The sequence below is a fragment of the Herpailurus yagouaroundi genome, unplaced genomic scaffold, assembly GCF_014898765.1.
Source record: "Herpailurus yagouaroundi ecotype Mexico unplaced genomic scaffold, PumYag 192, whole genome shotgun sequence".
Classification (NCBI taxonomy): domain Eukaryota; kingdom Metazoa; phylum Chordata; class Mammalia; order Carnivora; family Felidae; genus Herpailurus; species Herpailurus yagouaroundi.
Window position 1 is genome coordinate 24,740,148 of NW_024412423.1, and position 22,080 is coordinate 24,762,227.

General features: G+C 39.2%; 1 protein-coding gene and 1 non-coding gene across 14 annotated transcripts in view; one reads left to right on the plus strand and one right to left on the minus strand.

Moving 5' to 3' along the window:
* FAM13B (family with sequence similarity 13 member B) overlaps positions 1-21,360 on the minus strand; it is a 90,554-nt gene extending 69,194 nt beyond the window's left edge. For all 13 annotated transcript variants that reach the window (XM_040444558.1, XM_040444557.1, XM_040444555.1 and 10 more), the window contains exons 1-3: positions 21,248-21,360; positions 1,604-1,770; positions 123-314 (exon numbers count right to left, since the gene is read on the minus strand). In XM_040444558.1, the coding sequence (XP_040300492.1) occupies positions 123-279 (157 nt within the window). In that variant the 5' untranslated portion in view covers positions 280-314; positions 1,604-1,770; positions 21,248-21,360. The remainder of the gene's footprint in view (positions 1-122; positions 315-1,603; positions 1,771-21,247) is intronic.
* On the plus strand, positions 6,952-7,061 carry LOC121010899 (U6 spliceosomal RNA). The gene has a single exon (XR_005781414.1). It is a non-coding gene; the product is annotated as a U6 spliceosomal RNA (small nuclear RNA).
* Positions 21,361-22,080: the final 720 nt, after the last annotated feature.

Here is a 22,080-nt window from a genome sequence, read left to right on the forward strand (position 1 = left end):
GAAAGAAAGAAAGAAAGAAAGAAAGAAAGAAAGAAAGAAAGAAAGAAATCAATCCAAGGTCAAAAGGTATAAGTTGGGTTTATTAAAACAAAGGCTAGCCCTAAAGGTAAGGAAATGTATACCATGTTCCTCGATATAGTCCACAACGTGGCGGACTATGAACGGAACCTCATTGTCTGGATGTCCTCCCTGCTGCAGCTCATCAAGTGGAATTCCAAATATTTTGTTAGCAAGAACAGAGTTGCAGTTACTCAAGGAAGGGGAGGAGCTCTTCCTCATATCTTTTTTGCAGCCAGAAATCAAAGCTGTCTTTTCTGCCAAATGAAAGATTATAAATAAATAAATAAATAAATAAATAAATAAATAAATACTAACAATCAACAGGTGACAATATGACTAAAATAATTACAGAAAAATGCTTTATACCAGAATGTGTTTTCATCATTACATATGTTCTAGCTTTCAGGCCCACAGAACATTCTACAAATAAAGTTCAATATAATCACCCAAACATTTTCTCCATTAAATATAGTTAGTTTTGAATACTGCCTTTAGTGTTCGTGTATTTATCAAATAATGGCAAATTTGTCATTAAACTTAGCAAAGGACATTAATGTCCCAAAGACAAATTAAGGAGCAAACATGGCTCCAACAAGGCCTTTACTGAGCAGGCTTATTGACACAGGTGAAAAACCAAACCCAATCATTTCTGGACTGTGCTACATGAACCCCATCAAACCCCTTAATTTGTTAGCATCCAAAACAGGAGAGAATCACTTTTTATAAATTGATGGTTTAAAAATAACTTTTTATAAATGATAGGCTAGTAAGAACAAGATTAACCAGTTTTTATTTCTACATGACAGAGCAGCCATAATGTTTTTATAAATGAAGGAAAATTTTCAGTTCTAGACATCAACTTTCAAACGAGAATGTTCTTTCATCAAACTTGCTGTTTCATTAATTATTTCAAAGAAAAATTTCCACAGCCAGTCTAGTTCAGAAGAAATAAGTTATTTGTCTTAACTTTGTAGTAACTGTGATCAGTAAAGCAGTGAGAGAAAACAATGTTTCTAATAGATGAAGCATCAGAGAACAAGTAATCCCAAGAAAAATTGTTTTCTAAAACATTTATTACTTTATGTGGGCAGTAAGTATTTTCAAAAGAAAGAAAAACTTTTTTCGAAAGTTGATAATGAACAAAATGACACCAACTGTGTTTTTTTTTCATAACCCCAAAGAAACAATTCCTTTCTCACACAAGAGAGCAAAAAAATAAATAAAACTACTCAATATTCTAAAGTTTGCAAAAACAATTTCTATACACATTACATAATAGCTGTACCCAGTAGATCAAGAGAGTATCACAATGTGACTGGGACACAATCTATTCAACTTACAGAAACAACAGAGGTTAACTTAGGCGCCACAAAATGCCATAAATGTATACAACTTCAGACAAAGAAGATCCATTCTTCAACATATCTGGTGCCAGCTAATAACTACCAAACCTCAAGTTAATAACCAAATAGCAGCAACAGGAGATAAACCCCCAAATTTCTGTGTATTTATACAGCATGGGAATACCGTTTTGAAAACTTACCTTTGAGTACTTAAACACCTAAGTTTAAAAAATGGCTTCTGTACCAGCTACCCTCACTGAGCAAGCATTCTTTTGTCATTTATGGCTGTTTGAGATTATGGCAGAAGATCAGCCTGTAGTTCCTCATTGAAGAAACGCAGAACTCGATCAGTACTTCAGCAGTTAATCTAGAAGAAAAAAAAAAAATTCTTTTTATTTCCCAAACCAACTTTAACTGTGAGAAGTGACTAGAATAAACACTGAAGTCCTTTTAGGAGGATACCTACACTTAAAACCATTCTTCTGCCTGAAAATTTGCCTGTGACCTAGTTAGAGGCAAAAATCTTGCACAAGGTTTCAAATTATGATGGCTAACCTGGACAAGAATCTTTTTGCTAAAAACAAAAGAAAACTGCAAAGGAGAATCTTTAACAGTACAGATCTTCAGAGATTACACCATCCAAATAATCCATTTTCCTCAATGGATCTTGCATTTGAGCACATATACACACACCCCACCCACGTCCATTGTGTCCCCTTATACTCAGAATAAAACACAGAAGCATTTTTAGCTCAAAGAACTGAAGACAAGATTCTAAGCTCAGAACAGCACTCATGTACTTTATTCTTTTTTTTTTTTTTTTTTTTTTTTTTTTTGTACACAGCAAATATTTTGTTAGCAAGAATGTAGTTGTCTGACCTTTCTGGTTTGGAGAGATAACAGCGTATGTTGGAAAAGAGCAGTTAACAGAACCAGAAAGGATGACATTCAAAATATTAACTACACCATCCTATAGATGTGACCCTAAAAAACTTCCATGTCTCCATGTCTCTAATCTTAGATTTCCTTATGTAAAAGTAATACCTACATAGCTGTTAAGTTTAACTGAGATAATACATCAGGTAGCAGAGAGAGAACCAGTTTTCTCTCTTCACATTAAATGTTAAAAAACCAGCAAACGGGCTGGAGAGAGGAAATCTGTTTGGCAATGCATTTAATATTTGGTCTCATTTATCAATTGTTTCATCACAACTGGGAATTCTAACAATCTATTTAAAAATTAGTAAGTTCAGCAGCAAACTACACTGCAGCACTCTGCTCAAAAGAGTCCAAGTCAGGGCCACCTGGCTGGCTCAGTCCGTGGAGCATGCAACTCTTAATTAATTTCAGGGTCATGAGTTTGATCCCCACATTGGGTGGGCACAGACCCTACTTAATAAATAAATAAATTTTTTAAAAAAGAGAGAGAGCACTCAGGTCAGCAGAACAGTATTATCATTCACTGTGATTTTCAAAAATGTCTTATTAGTAACATATACCTCCAAGAGGAACATTAAAAATGGAGGGGAAGGAAAACCACATTCCCACAACAAATCTTTAGTAGATGATTACTTCCCAAACATCCTGCAATGCCTGCTAAAACATGTAGCGTATTCATCTGAAAAACAACTTCAAAGTTAAGTTATAGAAGACCTTTTAGAGAGGTTAACTTCAGGGATAAAATGTTTAATAAACTCACATTAAAAGTCAGGTTTCAGGTTAATACCTTCAAGTCATAAAGAAAAACAGGACTTGCCTGAGGTACAATAAAACACTCATTAGAAGAGTCTTGTCAGAAGCAAGTTCTATGTTATCACTAAGATGGGTACTCAGTGTTTCTATGTCTTAATGAAACCAGGAACCAACACACTGCAAAAGCATTTAGAGTGGAGAGTAGCCCAAAATAACATTTCTGCAAACTGTGAAGTAGTTTTTGACATTATTTAATCCTGTTCCCCACCACTTCTCAGAGTTTAAATCATGTGAATATTCCCTTCCTATCTGTAGTGGGTTCAACAGCATTCCCCAAAAATCTCATGTCTACCCAGAACCTCAGAATGTGAACTTATTTGGAAATAGGGTCTTTGCGTATGTAATTAGTTGAGGATCTCAAAATGAAATTACCCTGGATTTAGGGTGAGTCCTAAATCCAATGACTGGTGTCTTTATAAGCAGAAGACAGGACAGATAGACACACAGTGAGGGGAAGAAGGCTGTGTGAAGAAACAGGAAGAAATTGGGAGTTCTGCGGTCACAAGACAAGAAACACCAGGAGTCATCAAAAGCTAGAAGAGACAATGGATGATTCCTCCCTAGAACCTTCAGAGGGCCTGCCTACACCCTCATTTTAGCCTTTTGGCCTCCAGATCTGGGAGAAAAAAAAAAATATGTTGTTTTAGAGTTACCCTGTTTATAGTAATTTGTCACGGAACCTCTAGAAAATTGATGTGATATCTAAACTACAAATTCCAGGGGAGCCTGGGTGGCTCAGTCAGTTGTGGGTCTGACTTTGGCTCAGGTCATGGTCTCGCAGTTCAAGAGTTCAAGCCCCACATGTTGGGCTCTGTGCTGACAGCTTAGAGCCTGGAGCCTGCTTCAGATTCTGTGTCTCCCTCTCACTCTGCCCCTCCCCAGCCTGCACCCTGCACTCAGTCTCTTACTCTAAAATAAATAAACATTAAATTTTTTAATTTAAACTACAAATTCCAATTCTCAAAGAAAATAGCATCAGACACCATAGAAAAATGTCCCAAAGAGATCTGATGAAATGTCTTAGCAGACAGAATCCATAAAATACAAAAGCATTTAATCAATAAAAGGCTCGACACAAGGGAATACAATGTGTAGACTTTCAAAATAACCAAAGATTTCCAGAAGTATAATTTTATTATAAATCAAATCAGCAAAAACATTTTAAGAATCTTTTTCGTTTTAAGATTTTTTTTTTTAAGTACAATATACTCCTGAATGTGGGACTGGAACTCAATCAAGAGTCAATGCTCTATGGACTTAGCCAGCCAGCATACCTAAAACAGCAAAATCATTTTAAATACAAATGACAGTTGCCTAGAATAGTGATACTGACAACAAATAAGAAATCATTTTGAATTCTGTATCATGAGATACAGTTATAAAAATAACACAATACCAATTTTCAATAAAAGTGGGTGATAGGTACATTCAGGAACATGTACATTCATAGAGCAGCTATCAACTTGAGTTCTGCTACTCAAGCTATTTCTGCATTCCATTCAGGTCCATTTACATATACGTATACATAATAGGAACAGACAGCAAAGAATCTCTTAAGTTTTAAATACCTAATAAAATTAGTAAGGAGGGGCTTTTAAAAAAGAACACCAGAGCTCCTGAGTGGCTCAGTCACTTAAGCGTCCAACTTCGGCTCAAGTCATGATCTCACAGTTTGTCGGTTCAAGCCCCGCATCAAGCTCTGTGCTGACAGCCCAGAGCCTGAAGCCTGCTTCAGATTCTGTGTCTCCCTCTCTCTCTGCCACTCCCCCACTCACACTCTGTCTCTGTCTCTGTCTCTCTCAAAAATAAAAAAACGTTAAAAAATAAAATAAAATAAAAAAGGTAGAATACCAACATCAACACTACAGATATTACAACAACGTGGATGGAACTACAATGTATTCTGCTAAATGAAATAAGTCAGTCAGAGAAAAATAAATAAATGATTTCACCGATATGCGGAATTTAAGAAACAAAACAGATGATGGGGTGTGCCTGGGTGGCTCAGGTGGTTAAGAGTCCAACTTGGGATCAGGTTCTGATCTCGTAGTTCCCAAGTTTGGGACCCACATCAGGCTCTGTTCTGTGCTGACAGCTCAGAGCCTGGAGCCTACTTCAGATTCTGTGTCTCCCTCTCTCTCTGCCCCTGCCCCACTCGCACTGTCTGTCTCTCTCTCTCTCTCTCTCAAAAATAATAAACATTAAAAGAAATTTTAAAAAAGGAAAAACAGATGAACATAGGGGAAGGGAAGGAAAAATAAGATAAAAACAGAAGGACGCAAACCTTAAGAGACTCTAAAATACAGAGAACAAACTGAGGGTTGCTGGAGGGGTGTTGGGTGGGGGGATAGGCTAAATGGGTCATGGGCATTAAGAATGGCACTTACTGGAATGACCAGTGGGTGTTATATGTAAGTGATGAATCACTACATTCTACTCCTGAAAAAAAAATACTATGGACAAATAACAACAGAGAGTATTAACTGAGCTCTTATAATAACTCAGGAACTATTTTAAGGGCTTTAAATGTACTAATTCATTTATTCTTACAACAATCCTATGGATGCAGATACTTTCATTATATCCATTTCAGTGATGAGAAAACCAAAAAACACTGAGAACTTTCTGGGGTAATGTAAATGTTCTAAGTCATGACTGTGGTAGTGGTAGTTACATGCTTAATACACATGTCAAACTTACTAAACTGGACATTTAAATGGGTGAATGTTATTGTATATAAAATGTTATCACATAAAATTACATTTCAATGAAAACAAAAAAATTAAAAAAGAAACCATACAAAGACATAACAGCACTTTAATAAGTTAATACCAAACTATTTTCATTATAGAGTGTGACATTTTTAAAATATACTTCTCCACACAAAAAGAAAAATAAAATATCTCTTTTAGCCACATTTCAAGAACCTACCCTACTTAGCCCCAGGTATGCTATCCAGCACATTTAGAAATTACTAAGTTTTCTGTATAGCATAAAAAAAATTAAAGCTCGACTGAAGACTAAGTCTTGTCAAAGCAAACAATTTTAAAAAACACTGTAATACTACAAATAAAGTTTTATCATTTTGCAAATAAGCAACCTGTGGCTAAAAGTGGCATCCGCCAAGATAAACTGTCATTTTCATGTGGAAAAACTTCTACCTTCAAAATGAATAGAAAGGAACAAAAAACCCCACTTTTGCCCCAAATGGTTTTGACAAAACAGGATACAATTCACACAGAAAAATTTGAAAGAGCTACCTCAATAATTGCTAATGCCAAAAAGAAAAACAAAAAAAAATCCCTATCACTAGTTTACAAAGAGAAAAAAGCCAACAGGGAACTGGACCTCAATAAAGATAGTAAACTTGGGGAACAGAGATTTGAGTCTGTAGACAATTACAGAGTCTAAGTCAATGAACCAAATAAATGTACCCCTGCTCCATACATTCAGCTTTTCACATTAGCAAGCTCTAAACAGTTCACGAAGCAAAGGAAAAGGCACCTCTTTCATTCAAACTGAACAAAGATGGTACTATGAAGGTTCCCAATATGCTAAATCAGTGGTTCCTTCCTGGTCTGAAAACTAGCAAGGTATTAATATGCCTGAAATCTTTAACAGTACACCGAACAAACAGAAAGGCTGAAAAGCCTCACGTCTCAAAAGCACATAAAGCTATCAGTCATATGTTCATAGATGCTATTTTGATCAGGAAAAACATCAAGTCAATTAAATCTATTACTAAATTCACTGACCATGCCATAAGTAATTTATTATAGTATAAAACAGAATTCAAGTGCTCGCTTCGGCAGCACATACACTAAAACTGGGATGATACAGAGAAGATTATTAGCATGGCCCCTGTGCAAGGATGTCACGCAAATTCATGAAGCATTCCATATTTTTTTTCCAAAGTGGTTTTGCCAATTTGTAGTCTCACCATCTGCATGTAAGTGTTCCTCTGGTTCTACATCCTTGTCAGTATCTGGTGGTATTGGTTTCATGGAACATTTTAGTGACCATGTAGCAATTGATCTTATGTATGAACAGTGGTTTATGTAACCCAATCACTATTATATATAGATTATCATCTTTTACTATTTTAAATTAAACAACACTATGATGAACATAATTCTAGCCAAATCTTTGTACTTATCCTTATTTCCTCAAACCAAATTCCTGGAAATAAAATTGTTATATCAAAGATTAAAAAGAAAAAAAAATAAAAAATAAAATAAAACAAAACAGAATTCAAGACTAGAAATTTTTTTTTTAATTTTTTTTTTCAACGTTTATTTATTTTTGGGACAGAGAGAGACAGAGCATGAATGGGGGAGGGGCAGAGAGAGAGGGAGACACAGAATCGGAAACAGGCTCCAGGCTCTGAGCCATCAGCCCAGAGCCCGACACGGGAGATCGTGACCTGGCCGAAGTCGGACGCTTAACCGACTGCGCCACCCAGGCGCCCCTAGAAATTTTTTTTTAATTAGAGAGCTATAATACTGGGTGCCTGGGTGGCTCAGATGGTTAAGCATCTGACTCTGGATTTCAGCTCAGGTAATGATCTCACAGTTCATGAATTCAAGTCCCACAAGGGCCCTGCACTGGTAGTAAGGAGCCTGCTTCTGATTCTCTCTCTCTCTCTCTCTCTCTCTCTCTCTCTCTCTCTCTGCCCCTTCTCAGTTTTCTCTCTCAAAATAAATAAATAAACTTAAAAAAAGAGAGAGAGAGAGAGAGAGCTGTAATACCCAAAAGTTTAGCAACTTCTTTACCCTAGAAAACAGAAAAAGGGGCACCTGGGTGGCTCAGTCAGTTAAGCATCCAACTCTTGATTTCAGCTCAGGTCACGATCTCAGTTTTCTGAGAAGGCGCCCCACCTCAGGCTCTGCACTAACAATGCACAGCCTACTTGGGATTCTCTTTCTCCCTCTCTCTGTTCCTCCCCCACCTTGTGCTGTCTCTCAAAATAAATAAATAAACTTTAAAAAAAAAATAAGACAGAAAAAAAGAGCATGAAGTACTTCTTGTAACAATTTTTATTCCTATGCCTGAGGACTTGCTCATCTGAGTGCACTTTAACATACTACTTGAGGGTACAATCCTCCCTGGTGATTCTACAAAACTACAATGAACAATGGAATCAAGTCATTTTGTAAGACTACAGTTGCCAAATTGTGATACTAGATATAGCACATGTATTTCAAAGACTATGACCCACTAAATGTAAACTATTTTTCCTTGAAACAGCTCATTATTCCTCTCTTATTTAGGCAAAAACTGCTTTAGAGATAAGCTATTGGTAAACATCCTGGATCATTTTGAGAAACTCTCAAAAGGGTTTCATGGCCAAAGTCAATTATTTTATCACCTCCAACCATGATTTCAAGCTATTCAAATCAAAGTAATAAAGCCAGAGGGAGATGAAATCCCCTGTGACTAAGTCCTCTCACCTATTGCCCTCACTAATCTCCTCAAAATTAAAATCTAACCCAAACCCCCACAACCTGCACAAAATTCCTCAATTGTCTTCAACTACCTGAAATCCTGGCCTCCAAATTTTTTAAATGTTTACTTATTTTTGAGAGAAAGAGAGGGAAAGAGAGTATCCTAAGCAGGCTCCACACTGTCAACACAGAGCCCAATTTGGGGCTCGAACCCACAAAAAAGTGAGACTGTGACCTGAGCCAACATCAAGAGTCAGACGCTTAACCGAATGAACCATCCAGGTGCCCCCTGGACTCCAAATTTTTTGATCAGGAAAAAAATTATGGATCCACTCCTCATTTTTATATTGTATGCATATTACTAAAGTAGAGTAGTAAAAAATATACAAGTATGTTATATGCATAATCCTCATATAGAAAAATAACTTTTAAGATTAAAAGATATACAAAAACATAAATTTTACTACTACTGCCACACACACACACACACACACACACACACACACACACACACACAACTTTAATAGGTCATCTTGCCCATCCAAAGTGCAAGGATCTCATAACTCAACCAAAAATCAAACCGATTAAAAAATGGGCAGAAGACCTGAATAGCCATTTTTCTAAAGAAGGCATATTGATGGCCAACAGACATGAAAAGATGTCAGGTAGCATCGCTCTAATCAGTGAAATGTAAATCAAAACCACAATGAGATATCATCTCACACTTGTCAAAATGGTAAGTTATCAAAAAGAAGTAACAAGTGTTGTCAAGTGTTTAGAGAAAAGGGAACCCTCTTGCACTGCTGGTAGGAAAGTAAAGTGGCACAATCAATATGGGAAACAGCACGGAGGTTCCTCAAAAAATTAAAAACAGAAATACCATACAATCCAGTAATCTCACTTATGAGAAAATGAAAACATTATTCCCAAAAAATACATGTACTCCAATGCTTACTGCAGCACTATACACAGTACCAAGATATGGAAGCAACCTAACTGCACATTTATGAATGGATAGATAAAAAATATGCGGTATCTATAATGAAATATTACTCAGCCATGAAAAAGATGATATTGCCATTTGCAACAGCACAGATGGACCTAGAAGATATTAAACTAAGTGATTTAAGTCAGAGAAAAAGACAAGTACCACACAATTCGCGGCAGCTGGGTGGCTCAGTCAGTTGAGCGTCTGACTTCAGCTCAGGCCATGATCTCACGTTTGTGAGTTCAGGCCCCGCCGCGTTGGGCTCTGTGCTGACAGTTCAGAACCTGGAGCCTGCTTCAGATTCTGTGTCTCCCTCTCTCTCTGCCCCTCCCCCATTCACACTCTGTCTTTCTTCCTCTCAAAAATAAACATTACAAAAAAAATTTTTTTTGAAGTACCACACAATTTCACTTGCATGTGGAATTTAAAAACAAGCAAACAAACAAAAGCCAGAAACTGGCTCATAAATACATAGAATAAACTAGTAGCTGCCAGAGGGTAGTAAGGTGGGGAGATGAGCAAAATCGTTTAATGGAATTAAGAGGCACAAAATTCCAGTTATAAAATCAGAGATGACAAGTACACAACAGGGAATACAATCAATAATAATGTAATAACTTTTTGGTGACAGACGGTAACTATACTTACTGCTGCGAGCAGTTCATAATGTATATAAATGTCAAATCACTATATTGAACACCTGGAACTAATACAGGATTATATGTCAGCCATACTTACATTAAAAAAAAAAAAGCGCCAGTACCTCACTTCTGAGACCAAGGGGCCTATAGCACTGTTTCTCTCACATCATCTCAGAGAGGGAGGGGCTTGCTCAATACACATAGTGCAAAGCCACAACCCCAATCCAGCATCCTTGAGAGCATGGTCTGGGCCTCTGTATGTTTAATAAACTCTTCCGGTGATTATAACGCATAGAAAGATTTAAGAACCTCTGGCATACAAGTTAAACCCTAAACTCCACTGCATAACCTACATACAAGTACTTCAACTACCAGTAAAATCTCCCTTCCTGCCACTCTTCCACCTCACTCTACTATCCAGCAATACTTAAATTTACTTGAAGTTCACAGTCCATACCTCTCAGGCTTTGCACATATCATTTTCTGTGCTTAGAGTCCTAACAATACCATAACCAACCACCACCTTGTTCACCAAACTTCTGTTCTTTGAGTCCAACTCCATTTCCTCTCAAACCCTGCCTGATTTTCTGAAGCAGACAGTTCTCCTTTGCTGCTAGTGTACCCTTTTTAGCAACTGTCCCATAAAATTTAAAAGTATATCTCTTCAATAGGATGAGTGAAGGTAGGAAGCCTGTCATTTCATCTTTGTAACACTAAAGGCCTCACCCAAAGACTGACACAGAATGTAGTTTTTCAAATATATGTTGCATAAAGACATAAACAATACGTCTATTCAAAATTAGCAGGAAGGAACTCTCCTTAAGTGATTAAAAACTAAGAAAATATCAAAAATGGCTGTCATATCTATTTTCCACAATAACAACAACCAAAGATAACCAAATCAAGAAGGGAAACCAACTATTACTTATGGAGTATCTAAAGCACTTTACAAGTTATTTCTCATACCTAGAATAATGCTATGAAGCAGACACTATTACCCTTTTACATAGATAAAAGCTGAAAGCAATGTGAGCCTCAAGTCACTCAGCTACTAACTTCAAAATTTGTAAATCGTAATGCTAAAATACGCTGCTGGATCTAACTGCACTTTCTAATGAAAGTTAATTAAGTCTTAACAAACCAGAACATTAAAATGAGCATTATTGGGGGTGCCTGGCTGGTTCAGTCAGTAGAGCATGTGACTCCTGATCTCGGGGTTGTAAGTTCGAGCCCCACACTGGGAGCAGAGATTACTTTAAAAATAAAATAAGATTAAAAAATAGGGGCACCTGGGTGGCTCAGTCAGTTAAGCGTCCCAACTCTTGATTTCCACTCAGGTCATGATCTCACAGTTTGTCAGTTCAAGCCCAGGGTCAGGCTCTGCAGTGACAGCACAAAGGCTACTTGGGATTCTCTGTCTCCTTTTCTTCTGTCCCTTCCCTGCTTGTGCATGAACACAGTCTCAAAAATAATTTATTTTAAATAAAAATAAAACAAGCACTATTAAAAAGGCAAAAGACTACTTTCACATTTACTTGGAAAGCCACCACAATTCTGATTCAAAAAGCCAAGGAGACCACAAGGTACCTGGAGTTAGTCTCAAAGATTAGGTGAAAAAACTTCCCCAAAGGATAACCTCTTGAGCTATCTGTAAGTGAGAACTAGAGTTCTACATTGTTCAACATCAATGCATGAGAAACAGCAAAGTGTGGTACAGGGATGTCTAATCCTGTTTATGAAAGTATGAGGAAAGGTGGCACTTGAAATGCTTGTCTGATTAAAAGGTAAGCCTGTAATGTACTAGAAGATGGCTCCCAATGGGTTCCCTTTTCCTCCATGCACTCCAGTTTCCCTGGTCCACTAACGTAGCATGATTTTCCACTAAATCAAAGTGCCTAACAGTTAAATTAACTCTTCACACTAAGTATCAGCACAAAGAGTGGCCCTTTTTTTAAAACAGCACTACACTTTAAAAGGTGACCGGGCGCCTGGGTGGCTCAGTTGGATAAACGTCCAATGCTGGCTCGGGGTAAGAACTTACAGTTCACAAGTTTAAGCCCCAAGTCGGGTTCTGTGCTGACAGCTCAGAGCCAGGAGCCTGCTTCACATTGTGTCTCCCTCTCTCTCTGCCCCTCCCCCCCTCAAAAATACATATTAAAAAATAAAAGGTGACACAAAATATCTGAGAAAGCATACACGCATAACAGCAACCACATATTCTAGCCAGTTAAATATGTGCGCATAATCTCAATTTTGATAACTTTTGACTCAAGACTCCTCCCTTCTAGTAACCTTTAACCTCTTTTCTACTGAAAACATGCACACGTAGCACCTACCAAACTAATGAGCAAGGTGTAAAGAAGACTAGCTTATCGTTTCTTATTGCACATTAACACAAAACTATAACGCTTCATTTTTTTTCATGTACGGGGTATTATAGGCAATTCCACAACGTGTTTTAACAAAATGGGTCCCTTGAAATCAGAACATTTCTCTTTTTGCACAAACTTGTGTAAAAACTGCTCTGGCGGGGGGAATAAAACTACCACATGAACAAAAAAACACTTAATAAACTTATTTTTTATGTGTCTTCCTCACTAGATTGTAAAATTTGAGAGCAAAAGATATGACTTCATCTTTGTTTTCCCAGTTGTAAACACCAAACAAAAGCAGAACTCCAATATCCTGAACAGATGCTATCATTTCTGGTGTACTTTCCGGTTCACTATCCAAATGAATCCTCAAATTCAAAATCTTGAGAAAAGCAGACAGATCATCATTCCCTCTCTCAGAAGAAACAAACAAAAAAATCTCAGAAAGCTGAAGAAACTGGTTCAAAGTCACTGAACTAATGACTAGAAACCTAAGACTGCTTTTTTGTGTGTGTTTATTTTTGAGAGAGCACAAGCAGGGGAGGGGCAGAGAGAGAGAGAGACAGGGAGAGACAGACACACACACAGAATCCAAAACAGGATCCAGGCTCTGAGCTGTCAGCACAGAGCCTGACATCAGGCTCAAACCCACGAGCTGTGACATCATGACCTGAGCCCAAGTCGGACACTTAATAAACGACTGAGTTAACCCTGGTGCCCCTTAAGACTGTTACCTTTTAAGTGGATGCTTTCAGGAAACAATGACCACAATCATCACTGAAAATTTTGTTTAAAATTTCACCGAAATGTATGAAGACATACAGAAAGTAATTTACAAAAAACTTGAGTACTTTGTACATGCTTTTCATATAAAAATTCTCTCATCTGATTCGAAATTTGAGTTTCTTCTGGCGTCCCTAGAGGCTTTGTCAGTTGAGTGTCTGACTCTTGATTACAGCTCACATCATGATCCCAGAGTCATGGGATAGAGCCCCGAGTGGGCTCCATGCTGAACACGGAGCTTCCTTGGAATTCCCTCTCTCTCACTCTGCCCCTTCCCCACTCGAGCATGTGCACACGTGCTCTCTCTCTCTCTCTAATAAATTTAAAAATTAAAAAAAAGTAAATAAATAATAAATTTTGGTTTCTTTCCCTTTCCAAGTTTTTTTTTTTTTTTTTAAAGATTTTACTTTTGGGGTGACTGGGTGGCTCAGTCAATTGAGCGTCTGACTTCTAGTTTCTCCTCAGGTCGTGACCTCACAATTAGTGAGTTCGAGCCCTGTGACAAGGCTCCAAGCTAAGGGCACAGAGCCTGCTTGAGATTATCTCTCTCCTCCCTCTCTCTGCCCCTCCCCTACTCGCTTGCTCTCTCTCTCTCTCTCTCTCTCTCTCTCAAAAATAAATAAGCTTTAAAAAAATAAAAATAATAAATTATTTTTTTAAAGTCATCTCTGCACCCAACATGGGGTTCAAAGTTTGAAGTCCCAAGATGAAGAGTCACATGCTCTACTGAGTCGGCCACAAGCCCCTGCCTTTCCAAATTTTAAATTCACTGTGACTAGTGGTTTTTTTCCAAATGCGGACCACAAAGTTCCTGTCCCACCAACCTCCATCCCCCACTTCCTCCCCCAACAATTAAGCAGCTACTATGTAAAACGAGTGGTTTTCACACTACTGGAAACTGAACCAAAGAAAATGAAAACACTAATTCAAAAATATATGTGCACCCCTATGTTTAGTGCCACATTATTTACAACAGGACAGACCTGAAACAGGACAGATATGAAACAGGATCTGAACAGGATCCTGAACATATCTGAACAGATATGAAAACAACTCAAGTATCCCAGGAATGGATAAAGATGTGGTATAAACACACATATACACACACAATGGAGTATTGCTTAGACATTAAAAAAAAAAAATTTTTACTCAGCCATAAAAAAAAAAGAACATGATCTTGCCATTTGCCACAACATGGATGGACCCACAGGATATTATGCTAAAAGAAAGAAGTCAGAGAAAGACAAATACCGTATGACTTAACTTACATTCATATAGTTCTAGAATAAACAATGACAGACTCATAATTACAGAGAACTGGCGGCTGTAAGGGGCAACTCTGCCAGGGCTGGGCAATATAGGCGAAGGGGATTAAGAGGTATAAACTTCTAGTTATAAAATAAGTCACAGAGATGAAAAATAAAGCACAGAAAATATATCAATGATATTGTAATAACACTGTGACAAATGGTGACCACACAAGGTGGTGAGCACTGAATAATGTATAGAATTCCTGAGTCACTGTGATATACACCTGAAATTAACATAACATTAAATATCAACTACAGCACTAAAAACAAATTTTAGTTTTCAGTTTTTACTTTTTTCTCCAAATGTATGGAACAGCAGCTTGATAAACAAAAGCAAAAATAAATATCTTAAGAACAAGTAAAAAGCTCAACATTTTCTGTTTTTCTATTCCTAAAAAGGGCAATGATAAACTCAACAGACATCTCTCTGAAAATTGTTTAAAAATCAAAGACATAAGAATTATCATACATCATATACATTAGGAAAAGAAAACATACTAGAGCTAATAACCTGACAGAAAAGAGTGAAGTATTTCCCTCTAGCATAATCCAGTAAATTTCATTAAGTTATCTAATCAACCCAGTGCATTTTCCTCAAGCTAAGACTTTTTACACATTCTGGTTCATCCACCTAAAATATTCTCCCCCCTTCATCCTACTCATCTTCAGCTCTCACTCAACTCCCATTCTTGGAGGGGCTTTCTCCAACCCACTCATCTAATGATCTCTCCCTGTGAAATTGTCTCAAGACATATCATTCCTTGGCTCCAAAGCATTCATCACAAGTTTTATTATACACTCCTTTCTGTGTTTAATGTCTATTTCTTCCAAGAGAGTATAAGCTCCTTCAAGTCTGCTGGTAGGTTGTTTTTTTATTTTTTTTTAATTTTTTTTTTATAAGTCAAGTATCATTTTATTTTTTTTTTCCAACGTTTTTATTTATTTATGGGACAGACAGAGACAGAGCATGAACGGGGGAGGGGCAGAGAGAGAGGGAGACACAGAATCGGAAACAGGCTCCAGGCTCCGAGCCATCAGCCCAGAGCCTGACACGGGGCTCGAACTCACGGACCGTGAGATCGTGAGATCGTGACCTGGCTGAAGTCGGACGCTTAACCGACTGCGCCACCCAGGCGCCCCAGGTTGTTTTTTTAAAAAAACAGCTTTATTAAGATATAATTTACATACCATAGAATTCACTCTTTTCAAGTACACAATGATGTCTATCTAATAAATTTACCAAGTTATGCAACCATCACCAAGTGATTGCTTGTTAACTCTGGCATTCAGAAGAAGATAAATATCTGTGAAAGAATAAGTCAATCTGATAATGAGTTACTCCTGTAATCCCATTACTACTAGTATGCATTCAATGTACCACATGATTTGATGGTAAATTTACCTTTTTACATTCCATTTCAAATATCCTTCAGTCATGTCTTCTATAAGGCTCTCAAACTGAACCTACTCACCTATTAGCCTACTGTCTGACTTGGGGAACAGTGACTCATACAGGTCAAGTTTATGTGTACACACTACAATTCCTTTTCCCTGTCAACTAATACCCTCCTCTGCCCCTAGCCATTTTAATAAAACACTTAACAAAATAAAGGGAAGTTTAGGAGAAGTAATCTTTATTGGGGAAGACAGCATTTATTTAATGGATATACTTGTGTAATATCAAAGTGATGGGAAAAAGTTCTTGGTACTGACATACAACTGGTTGAGTTCTAAATATATCTTACTAGACACGTAGCCAGAGGCAAGGGAAACAAAAGCAAATCTGAACTATTGGGACTTCAAGATAAAAAGCTTCTGCACAGGGAAGAAAACAATCAACAAAACTAAAAGGCAGCCTAAGGACCAGAAGAAGATATTTGCAAATGACATAGCTGATAAAGGGTTAATACCCAAAATCTATAAGAACTTATCAAAACTCAACACCTAAAAAACAAATAATGCAGTTAAGAAACATGAACAGACAAGAACAGACATTTTTCCAAAGAAGACATTCAGATTCAGATGGCTGATGGACACATGAAAAAATGCTCAACATCAGGGAAATAGATAATAAAACTACAATGAGATACCACCTCAAACTTGTCAGAATGGCAAAAAGTAACACAGGAAACAAGAGATCTTGGCAAGGATGGGGAGAAAGGGGAACCCTCTTACACTGTTAATGGAAATGCAAACAGGTGCAGCCACCTTGATAAATGGTATGGAGGTTCCCCAAAAATTAAAAATAGAACTACCCTATGATCCAGCAATTACCCTACAAAGAATACAAAAAGAAGATTCAAGGGGAGCCTAGGTGGCTCAGTAGGTTAAGCATCTGACTTCACCTCAGGTCATGATGTCACAGTTCATGAGCTGGAGCCCCACATCAGGCTCTCTACTGTCAGTGCACAGCCCGCTTTAGATCCTTGGTCTCCTTCTCTCTCTGCCCCTCCCCTACTTGCTCACGTGTGCTCTCTAAAATAAACATCAAAAATAAAATAGATCCAAAGGGGTACATGCACCTCAATGTTTACAGCAGCATTATCAACAATAGCTAAACTATGGCAAGAACCCTAATGTCCATCAACTGATGAATGGTAAAGATGTGGCATACACATACGATGGAATACTACTCAGCCATCAAAAAGAATGAAATCTTGCCATTTGCAATGATGTTGATGGAGCTAGAGTGTATTATGCTAAGCAAAATAAATAAAAGAACGACAAATACCATGATTTCACTCATATATGGAATTTAAAGAAAAAAACAAATAAACTTATGGGAAGGGGAAAAAAGAGAGAGAACAAACAGGATTGATGGAGGTGGTTGGGGGATGGACTAAATGGGGGATGGCTACTATGGAGAGCACTTCTTATGATGAGCACTGGTTGCTTTATGTAAGTGATGAATCACTAAATTCTACTCCAGAAACCAAAATCACACTATACATTAACTACCTAGAATTTAAATAAAAATTTGAAAATAAAAAATATAGTGATCTAACATATAAATGGAAATATTTTTCAGATATAATCAGTCCCTCCGCTGTTTATCTGTGTATAAAACAGAAATTTCCGGGGTGCCTAGGTGGCTCAGTCAGTCGAATGTCCAACTCTTGATTTCAGCTCAGGTCATGATCCCAGGGTTGTGGCACCGAACCGTGTCGGGTTCCACACTGAGCATGGAGCCTGCTTAAGATTTTCTCTCTCCTTCTGCCTCTTCCTGGAGCTGGCACACTCTCTCTCTCAAATTAAAAAATATATATATATTTTTTTCAGGGCAGGTGAGTGGATCAGTCAGTTAAGCATCTGGATTTTGGCTCAGGTCATGACCTCACCGTTCAGTGTCAGGCTCTGTGTTAACAGTGTGGAGCCTGCTTGGGATTCTCTCTCTCCCTCTGCCCCTCCCCTGCTCATGCTGTCTCAAAAGAAAAATAAATAAAAAATAAAGGTAAAAACAAATAAACAAAACAAAAAAATTCAAAAATGACCAGAGGATGTGAAGACATTTATCTAAAGAAGATATATAAATGAAAAGATGCTTAACATCTTTATCTCTTGAGAAAATAAAAATCAAAAACACAGCTCACAACACAAAACACAACTCAAAAACACAGTGAAATATCAGCTCACTCCTATTAAGAGGGCAATTATCAAACAAACAAACAAACAGGAAAGTAACAACTACTGGAGAGGATGTGGAGAAAACTTAACGGTTGTACATGGCTAAAAGGAATGAAAAATGGTGCAGCAGCCCTGGAAAACAGTTTGTATGTTTCTCCAAAAAGTTAAACATAGAATTACCACATAACCCAGCAAGTCCACTGCTAGGTACCTACCCAAAAGAATCAAAAGCAGGGACTCAAACAAACACTTGTACACCAATATTCACAGTAGCATTATTCACAAAAGTTAATACAAGTATTAAAAAAGAGACAACAGGGGGTGCCTGTCTAGCTCAGTCAGTAGAACATAGGACTCTTGATCTTGAGATCGTGAGTTCAAGCCTCACATTGGGCATGGAGCCTACGTTAAAAAAAAAAAAAAAAAAAAAAGATAACAGGTCCAAAACTGAGTCACCTGGGCTAAGCCTACATCACCAAACCAAGAGATAGTATCTACCTACCCACCTAACTGCTTCCCCAAGAATGTAATCTTAACTAGTCGGTCTGGAATTTCCTGGTCAGCGCTAGTGAGGTAATGTGCCTGATAGACTCAGGCTGCCTACCAAAGTATGGTAAACTGCCTGAAACAACCCACTCTTTGCTAGAACTTCCTTGTCCTGCCTCCTTTGGCTTTAAAAGCCTTCCATTTTGGGGCGCCTGGGTGGCGCAGTCGGTTAAGCGTCCGACTTCAGCCAGGTCACGATCTCGCGGTCCGTGAGTTCGAGCCCCGCGTCGGGCTCTGGGCTGATGGCTCAGAGCCTGGAGCCTGTTTCCGATTCTGTGTCTCCCTCTCTCTCTGCCCCTCCCCCGTTCATGCTCTGTCTCTCTCTGTCCCAAAAATAAATATAAACGTTGAAAAAAAAATTAAAAAAAAAAAAAAAAAGCCTTCCATTTTGCACAGCTCCTCAGAGCTCCTTTCAGTCTGCTAGATGGGATGCTGCCTGATTCATGAATAAAACCCGTAAGACTGTTAAAATTTACTCAATTGAATTTTGGGTTTTTTTAACAGGTAGAAACAATCCAAATGTCCATCAACAGATAAATAAAATGTTCTATACACATACAATGGAATTCAGCCTTAAAAAGGAAGTAAATTCTGATACAAGCTATAACATAGATGAAACTTGAAAACATGCTACATAAAATAAGCCAAACACAAAAGGACAAATGCTATGTGATTTCACCTACATGAGCTACCTAGAACAGGCAAACTTACAGAAACAGAATATAGAATAAAGGTTACCAAGGGCTGGGCAGGGGAGAAAATGGGGAATTACTGTCTACAGAGTTGCTATCGGGGATAATAAAAAAAAGTTCTCAAAATACACAGCGGTAATGGTGGCACAACATTGTAAATATACTTAATGCCATAAGTTGTACACTTAAAAAATGGTTAAAATCATAAATTGTTATGTATATTTACAATTTTCCCCCAAGTATAGCTACAGTAATTTATACTATTATATTCCCCAATATTAAAGTTAGTGTAAAATGAAGAGGAAGCCATGCAGATGGAGGCTATCCATAAGTGATAATAAAAGAAGCTGTCATTGTACTGGTGAGGGAAAATTGACAAGTCATAATGCATTCATTTCAGTCATTTTCTGTCCTAAAAACAATCACATTCTAATAAAAAACACACTGTAAAATTTACTTAGTGAAGAATTTTGTGACACTGTGATATGCCTTTCTACACCTAAGGATTTAAGCACACTGTGTCAAAAATCCCTACCTGGTGACACAACTGGAGAAAATACTGCCCTAATTTTAAAGGCAGCATAGATTAATAAAGAAGGGGCTCGTAATGGACATACAAATAGTGACCATTCAATTTCATCAACAAGTAATAAATAAATGCACAGTACCTGTGAGAAACCCAGGCCAACAAGTACCGCTACTATACTTGCAAAAAGCAAAATTGAAGACCTAGCCTTACATTAACCCAGAAACTCATTAATTCAAACTACCATTTAATGTCTGCCTTTAAAGGTAAGTGTATTTCAGTCATTTAATGTCCACAGTGTACATTATTGTGGATCGGGTTATCATTTTTAGATTATCAGCTCCTTGAAAGGAAGGTAAACGCCCAACTTGAGGTACTACTCTCAATGATTAGAAGGCACAATGCGGAACCTAATGAAATTCTGCAACGACCGTTCTAAAAGTCAGTTTGATTTTTAATTGATTACAAATAAAAGTTTACTAATTTCTCAAGTGTGCCAATAGATTCAATTTCCTATATAACCTTATCTCGGAAACCAGTCGCCCCATATGAAACTTAACGCTGTACCCCCTCTGGTCTGCATATTCAGAGTGCATTCTAGTCAAGTCCCCAGTGTACCAACAGCCCAATTTTGGCTATATTCTCTGAGCGATTTAAGGAAGTCAGCAACCACTCATCTCACGTGATCTTAAAAAGGGAGGGGGGGGTAGTTTAGCCCAGATTAAACCACACTTTTTTTTTTCTTTGCATTGACTTCACAGAACAGCATCAAGGAAGTGGCAGGGAAGTGGCGCAGTCTGGTGCACAGGGGAGGCTAGCAAACGCGTAGGTTGCTGTGCCTTGGAGTTTGGGGGAGCTAGGAGGTAGGAAGGCACACCCGCTCACGCGCATTGCAGCGACTGAAAAATCGAAGACTGCCACACCCCCCCCACCCCCCCGCAAGCAGCCCGGGCAAGGCTTCATCTCTTCAAGCTCGAGCAGAAAGGGGGCCCGCTCTACGTACTAGCCCATCTTCAGGGCACCTCTCCCAGCCTGGGTACCCCAACAAGCAACGCCCTTGAGCACCGCGCGGGTAGTACTATGCGCTGGGGGGCGCAGAGGGGGGAGGGCCGCGGCCCTGGGCGACCCGCGCATGCGCAGATAATGGTACCCGTCCGTTCACCTACCGTTGGAACCGCGACGCCCCGTCCCCCGGCCGCGGCCGCTTCTCCAGGACCTGCGGCGACGGCAATAGAGCGAGAACTGAGTCCCCGGGTGGCTCCGCGGCCGGCGAGCCTCCTCCTGTGGCGGCCGCTGGCGGGACGCTGAAGCGACGGCTGCGGCGCGGGGCCAGCCCGGTAAGCGACCCCCGGATGCCCCCGGCGGTGGCGGCGGCGAAGACGTGGAAGAGGGGGCAGGAGCGGTGACTGAAGCAGTGGCTGAGGCGCAGACCCTCCCTAACGGCGAGCGGGAGGAGAGCGGAGGGCGGAGGGCGGGCGGGGGACGGACCGGACGTGACGTGCGTGGGATGGGGCGGGGCGGGCCCGCTTACAGAGGCCGGGCGAGCGCGCCTCGATTGGGGGTTCCCCAAAGCTTCTGGCCACAGCCCGGGAGTCTGCGTGCTCTGGAGTTAACCTCCTCCCGCCCCAAACTTGGGCCCCTGAGTTAGGGTGCGAGAAGCCGGGCGCGGGCCTGAGGGAGGTATTTGGGGTCCTCAGTTTGGGGAGGTTGGAAAGAAGATAGAAGAAAAAACTGGAAGACCGACGTTTCTCCTGGTCTCTGCAGAGGGGGCCATGCCTTCCTGCAGAGGACTAGAAAAACCCAGGTGCCCTTATCCAGGTGAGGAGCACGGAGACCTTAACAGAAAACCGCCAAGCAGACCGAAGCAGTGACTCAACGTTCCCATTCCCAGCTTTGGGGGTCAGATCCGGAACCCTGCCCGCCCGCCACCCTTCCTCTTCACTTAAGGACATGCCCCAGACTCCAGAGAGAACATATATGCCTCTGGTGCTGAAACCAT